The 6,996-nt window shown below is 55.0% G+C and overlaps 1 protein-coding gene across 1 annotated transcript; it reads left to right on the forward strand.

The window, feature by feature from the left end:
• Window positions 1–469: 469 nt before the first annotated feature.
• Window positions 470–3,679, forward strand: LOC115345226 (elongin BC and polycomb repressive complex 2 associated protein). The gene is given in 3 exon segments (XM_030023686.2): window positions 470–1,860; window positions 1,862–2,017; window positions 2,019–3,679. Coding segments are annotated over 3 exon segments (2,265 nt in total). The 5' UTR covers window positions 470–1,365; the 3' UTR covers window positions 3,633–3,679.
• Window positions 3,680–6,996: the final 3,317 nt, after the last annotated feature.

Raw genomic sequence — 6,996 nt, forward strand, 5'->3', positions numbered from 1 at the left:
AAGATGCGAAGTGAATAAAGAACGTGTGTGAGTAAAAAGGAATATAAATATCTTTGCATTGCTTTTATTTGCACATATTGCCGATGTTATTGTTGATACCGCGCTCCAGCCCGTGCTCATTCCAGATAATAAATACAGTAATTGGCAATTAATAAGCATTCCACTCCGGGTTGAAGGATGAATTGTTGCGGAGTCAATCGTTTTGAACAACTCGCTTGGAGTAATATCTTTCACGCTTTATTAAATATATACGTACACACACCCATCCCAGAGGAATCCGGGCAGATTTGGGAAGGCGCAGCAACCTCTCTTAAAACAACCCTACGTGGAAAAAAAAAAAAAAAAAGCAAGCTAAAACGCGGAAACAAAGCGGAGGCACCCGCGCTACCGTCACCTCCAAAATACAGCCTAATTTGTACTAATTTTTTTTTTTTTTTTGCTTTTTAAGGAAAAAAGAAAAAAACCAAAACCCAACCCCAAACCCCCAAGGCTGCTTCTATTGTGTTCGCCCGGGTCTCGGGGCGGTGAAGCCGCGGGCACGCCCGGGAGCCGCGCTGCGCGGTGCTGCGCGGTACTGCGCGGTACTGCGCGGTCCGCCCAGGGGTTTATGAGGTTTTTGCGCGGGGGTGTGCGTGTGAAATGTTGGGGTTTTATGACATCACAGGCCCGGAGTACCCAATCAGCTGGCGGGTGGCGGGGACGGCTCGGTGGGGTGTTCCCTAGAATATACCGTACGCGGCGGCGGGGCCGCGAGTGCGGAGCCCGGGGAAGGTGGGAGCCGCACGGAGCCCCGGGGCTCCCCCGCCTCCCAGACCCCCCCCTCCTCCGCTACCATTTTTTCCCTGTCGTGTCCCCCCCCCCTCCTTGTCGGGAGCTTTGTTTGCTTAAGCATCTCAGTGGCTTTGCACAGCGAAGGGGGGGGGCTGTGCTTGTTGATTCCTCGTCCACCCCCCCCCCCCCCCCCCCCCCCCCCCAAAGAGATTATTTTTGAAGTGGAAGGTGGGGTGCGCGGCCGCGGGGTGGGAGCTGGCCGGGGGGAGCCTGGAGGATGCAAGATGTTTGACTTCTTTATTTTTCTTTCTTTTTTTTTTGCTGGGGAGGGGGAAGACGAGGAGTCAAGCCCCGGTACAGGCGGAGGAACTGGGTGTTTGGAAGATGTTGCAAACCATTGACTGGAGCGTTTGAAAGGGAGATCGACTGCTTTGGCTTTTTTTTTTTTTTTTTTCCTTTTTTTTTTTTTCCTCCCCTCCCCCCTCCCCCACCTCTCCGGAGGGGTAGGGATGTGTGTGATCAGGGAGTGGAAACAAATATGTCCTTATTTTCAATGCCCCCTTTGAAAGAGACAAAGTAAATGCTCCTTGCAAAATGTTCCTGACCTGCGAAGGGACCTTCGGAATTGTTCCAGCCACCATGGATTACAATGGGGAAGCCAGGCCGGGGGATTTTCATGCTGGCTATCAAGAAATCGAAGGGATAAACTTGGGATACTTACAGATCAATGGCACCCAGATGTTTGCTTTGGCCCAGGTCCTCAGCGACCTGTTTAAGGATATCCCCAGGACCACCATCAGCAAGAAGATGGAAACCTTAAAGATCAAGAGCCGCCGCTGCGATCTCAAAGAGCTCCGGACCCTCAAAGCCATCAACTCGGTGCCCACCCGGGCGGTGAAATGCTCCCTCATCTCCAAGGCGGACCTGGAGGCTCTCTGCACCTCCTGCAAGAGCCTCAGCCCCCGGAGGAGGAAGAGGAAAAGGAAGAGCAAGAGGAGGGAGCAGCTGCTGCTGCCGGACCCGGGGGAGCTCTTCCCCTGCCCCCGGCCCCAGCTGCTGCCGCCCTGCCGAGCCGGCGGTTGCTGCGTTCCCCCCCCCCGCCGCCGGCCGCCCCAAGCCGCCCCCCGGTTTCCCCAAGCCGCGCTCGGCGCCGGCCCCGCTGCTCCCGCAAGCCTTCCACCACAGGGCCTTCCCCGCCTTCGAAAAGCCCCCCCGGGGCCGGAGGGCTTGCGGGCTGACGGCTCGGGGGGGGGGTTTTCGCCGGCGTCCTGGCCGGCTACCCCCGCGACCTGGCCTTGCTGCAGCATCCCGCGGCCGCGCATCCCGCCGCGCAGGCGGCCGCGCTCGCCCAGCCGGGCCGGCGCAAGCGGGGGCCCTGCTGTGCCAAGGGGCTCTTCCCGGTGGAGAAGGGGCCGGCGGCCCCCAGGAAAGGCCGTTCCTCCTCCGTCTTTCCCGGCTCCAAGAGACAGGGCACCTCCGCCGGCTACTCCAGCGACTCGGACTCCAGCCTGGACTTCGGGGGGTCCAGCCCCGCCACCTCCAGCGACTCGTCGGAGGAAGAGGAGGAGGAGGAGGAGGAGGAGGAGGAGGAGGAGGAGGAAGGGGACACGTCGTGCAGCAGCGAGGAAGGCAGCTCCTCGGAGTCGGAGAGCAGCTCGCTGTGCAGCGGGGACTCGGTGCAGAGCACCCGGTACAGGCAGGCGGCTCTGCCCCGCTTCCAGCCGCAGCCCCCCCGGGAGCCCCTCGGTGAGGAGCGCCCCGCCGAGCCCCCCCCGAGCGTGGGCAAAGCCCTGCGCCCCGACCCCAACCTCCTCTTCCTCTCGCAGCAGCTCTGGGCCAGGACTTTGCGAGCATCAACTTTGGAAAGTTTGAGCCCGGCTCCAGCCCTGGGCTCGGGGGCCCAGCCGCTGCCGGAGCTGTACGCAAAGCAGGAGGCCTCCCCTTCCTCCTCCTCCTCCTCCTCCTCCTTTTCCTCCTCCTCCTCCTCCTCCTCCTCCTCCTCCTCCTCCTCCTCCCCCCCTCCCTCCCCGAGCAGCACCCCTGGGGGGGATCCGCAACAAAAGGAGGGAGGCTTTGGGGACGCGGAGCCCTGCGCCAAAGGGAAGGATTTGCACAAAGATGCCTCGAACAATAGAGCCTCGTTAGGCCCCAGTGACCAGGCAGAGAGGCAAAGCGGAGCTTTAGGCGGGCGAACGCCTTCCCGAGAGCCGGCCCCGGGCTCGGCCCCGCAGCCCCCGGCTCAGGAGCTGGCGGGGAGCCTCGGGCCGGCCCCCCCCGGGGACACGGGGGAGCCCCGGCGGGAGCACTTTGACCGCCTGATCCGGCAATCCAAGCTGTGGTGTTACGCCAAAGGGTTCAACCTGGACGGGAAAAGTTTGCGGCCCGGAGGGAGGACGGAGCCCTGTAAAACCGCAGAGCTCAAATCCCCCGGCTCCAAAAGAGCAGAGAGCCCCAGCACCTTGTCAAACAAAGCTTTGAAAGGCAATGGCTCGGAAAGGAATGCCAAGCGCAGACGCCTTGCCAGAGGCGCTGAGGCAGAAAGGCAACAGAGCTCCTCTAAAGGGAGGCCACAAAAGACTCAAAGGAGGAATGCCAAAAAGGGAAACACTCATTGCAAACGCCTCGGCAGCGCCGGGCCAACCCCGCCTCGGAATTCCTTCAGCCTCATGGGCAACTTCCCCTGTATTCCCTCCCTGGTCGTGGGGGAAGATGGGGACCTGTGTCCTGCCTCCTCCCTGGGGGTCAAAAACTCCTGGGCCCTCTCCAAAACTCACCCCCTGTGGAGCTGGCACCTGGGGGGCAACGCCATCCCCGTGCCCCCCAGCCTCAAATTCCGGGGCTATAGCTTGGAGGATCTCTAAGGACAGCGGACGGCCCGGAGGAAAGGTTTACGTGCAACAGATGAGAGCTGCAGGGTGGGCGGGAGGGGGTCCCGGGAGAATTGGGGGGGACCCGGGGGTTCCCGGGAGGGGAGGTGGATGCCCGGAGGAGCCCTGCGGGATCCGGGGGGTGCGGGAGCGTTTTGGGGAGGGGGGGGCTCTGGGGGGGCGAGTGACTGTGTGCACGGCTTCGGCTAGGGGGAGGACGGGGGGTTTCCCCGCTCTGACCGGCGGGGGAAGGAATTTTGGGGGGTCCGTGTCTGTGCCAGGGTCCAATGTTGGTTTCGCGATGAGTTTTAAGGGACGAAGCTAAAAGACGCCATCAAACCCCGGGGCGGGGGGGGCGGAGGGACGCCTTCCCCCCCCCCCGCCCCGCTGCCAAAAGCCACGGGTTATTCCCGGCAAAGGGATTTGGGATGAAGCGCGCAGCTCGGAGGGGAGGGAAGGGGCTCGCCCCGGCCGGGCGGCAGCCCCCCGTCCCCCGCTCCAGCCGGCCCTTCTCCCCCCTTCCCCCCCATGCCAAAAAACCGAGGAAAGAATAGATCCAATTTCTTCCCTTTTCCTCCATAAATGCATTGGGTTAAACTAATAATAATCACACGCAGAGAGAAATAATGATGTCATGCAGCATAAACACTCCTTTTCGGTCCGAGGCAATCCCGGCGAAATTGGGAGCAGCTATTCCAAATAACTATATTAATAGCAATGTAATGTTTTCTGTCTACTTAAGAGACAGGAAGAAAACACCAACTTTAAAAAGACCAGGAAATTCTGTTTGCTAAAAGAAAACAGGAGGCTTTGAGAGGAAGTTATTTGAAACTGCTGCACGTATATTAAAAAAAAAAAAAAGAAAAAAAAAAGAAAAAAGTGAGTTGTTTGCTGGATAATAACCCTAACTCCGATAGCCTGAAGGTAGCAGGCCTGTAAAAGCTTTACGGGCAGAAGAAATAGGATCCAGGAGCATTAGCAATAGAGTACAGATGGACAATTTGATCTCTCCCGAGCTCCGGAGTGGAATGCGGGGAAGAATGCGGAGGGAATGTCTCTCTCCTCTGCAGAGGAAATCATATCCCAGTTTAACTTTTCTTGCAAACCAGTGGCTTTGTAACTGGCTCTTTTGACTATTTCTGATGTGATTTCCACCCCGCTCTGGCATCAAAGCCCGACGGGCTCTCTGAAGTGCGCTCTGTTTTGGAAACATTAGGCAAATCAAAGCTGATGTGTTTTTTTTTTTTTTTTTTTTTTTTTTTTTTTTGGGGGGGGGGGGTAGTGGTGTTTCTTTTTCTCCCCCTTCTTTGCAACAGAATATATTCACAGCCCACGGCCGGGGATCACGCAGTGCCCGCTCGGGGATTTCTGTTTTTCCTCCACAGTCCTCCAAAAATTAGTTCCCTCACAAAAATCCCTTCAGAGTGTCCCTTGCCGAAAGGGAAGGGGAAGGGGAGGGCAAGGAGAATCATCGCAGAATTCAAAAGAAAATATTCAGATCTGGCACGGCCCGTTTTGATTTTTTTTGGTTTAATTCCATCAGTGGGTTAAAAAAAAAAAAAAGACATTTTTAAGGTCAAGCGTATTTTGTATCTATTAAGCGCTGTTTTTCTTGGAGATGGTGAATTGTTGCTAAAAGCAATGTTTGTTTTACTTGGGTTTTTAGCGGGTTTTTTGGTTAACTGCGTTTTTTTGTTTACTTCATCCCACCTCCCGTTCCTCCCATGCTGAGCAAAAGAGGGGAATTTCTTCTGTCTCCGAAATATTCAGGTTTTATATCCGTAGCCGTGGACGGTTACCAAAAAACAAAAAACCCCCAACCAACCTAAACCCCAACTCCAAACCCTGCGAGTGTGTAGGAGCGAGAAAAGCCGATTTCGGGGAGTTTGCCTCCGCATCGCTGTCTCGGGGTGCGCACACAGGAATCACGCAAATGTTTTTTTTTTTCTGCCCCGCATGTCCCCCGCACCCCTCCTGCTCCCCTCGGCCTGCCCCCCCCGGGGGGGACCCGCAGGGCAGAGCGGGGGAGAGGGAAGGGGACACGCGTGGGGCGGGGAGGGGGGGAACCGTGCCCGTTTTCCGTGTAATTACCGAGCCCGGAGCACGATCGCTCGCTCTCTGCCCGCGACTCCCCCAAATCCGGATCGGGTTAAAAATGTATTTTCTAGGAAAAATAAAATTTAAAATAAACTACGGGCGGGGTCGGTGGGACGGAGCGGTACCGTGGGAGGGAGCCCCGGCCGCACAAAGCGGGCGGCCGCTTTCCGCGCCCGCGGAGACCGGGCAGAAAAAAATCCCCGGAGATCCGTGCTGGGAATGAATGCTAAAAAAAGAAAAATAATTAAAAAAATTATATATATAAAAAAAAAAAAAGCAGCAAACCCCAGACTCTGCAGCTCCGTCTGCCGCGGGCAGTAACAGCCAAATAACTCAGGAATATTTTCTAAGGGATATAATCACCTCGGAAAGTGCGTGCGTGGGGTGGGCGGGTGAGCGGGCAGGCGGGCACCTCCGCGTGTGCAGGTCCACGGATATTTATCTCTGTGTATATATGCATATGTACATGTGGGTGTGTGGAAAACACAGCTATTAATACACGGTATGTGTGCACACACGCAGACATTATATGCCCGTACGTATTTATCTGCTCGCACACATACGTACGTGCGTGTGTAGGTGTAGATATCTGTATATAATGCAAGGGGGTTGTAGCAGGGCTGTGAATACAATACAAAATACCTCAAAACTTTCCACACAAACACACCTTGAATGGCTCCTCAAGCAGCAGAACCATCCCGTTCACAGCAAATAATAATAATAGTAATACTACTACTACTACTACTAATAATAATAATAAACCCCTCCCCATTTGTTTTTAAACATGTTTCAAGGCAATTAAGCGATCCAAAAAAAGAGAAAGTAATCTTCCGAGCAATCCCCCAGTAAGAGGCTGGAGAGGGGGGTGGCGACGCATCGAAAGTAAATAAAAAAAAAATTAAAAAAAAGGAAAACCCAAACTGTTATCTGAAATAGCCTGGTTTGGACTTAAAAAATGAACAAACCCAAGCGGTAGTTGGTTGGAAGAAGCAATACCTCTGCAGGACACAATGAGCCGGGAGGAGGGAGCGGTTCGAGTGATACAAACTAGTTCTGGTTTTGAGCAAAAGATCAACTCGCATCGCCAGGACAGCAAAAAGGATATAAAGGCACCTTTATAATGACATTAGTGACATTGCTTTATTTCCAAACGGGTGCAAAAGAAGCAAAAACTGTTTTGTTTTGTTTTATTTTGTTTTGTTTCCATAAAAATGTTTGTCTAGGTAGGAGAAAACCGAAAGTATCTTGTAAAAAAAAAAAA

Source organism: Aquila chrysaetos, chromosome 8, assembly GCF_900496995.4.
Source record: "Aquila chrysaetos chrysaetos chromosome 8, bAquChr1.4, whole genome shotgun sequence".
Lineage (NCBI taxonomy): Eukaryota > Metazoa > Chordata > Aves > Accipitriformes > Accipitridae > Aquila > Aquila chrysaetos.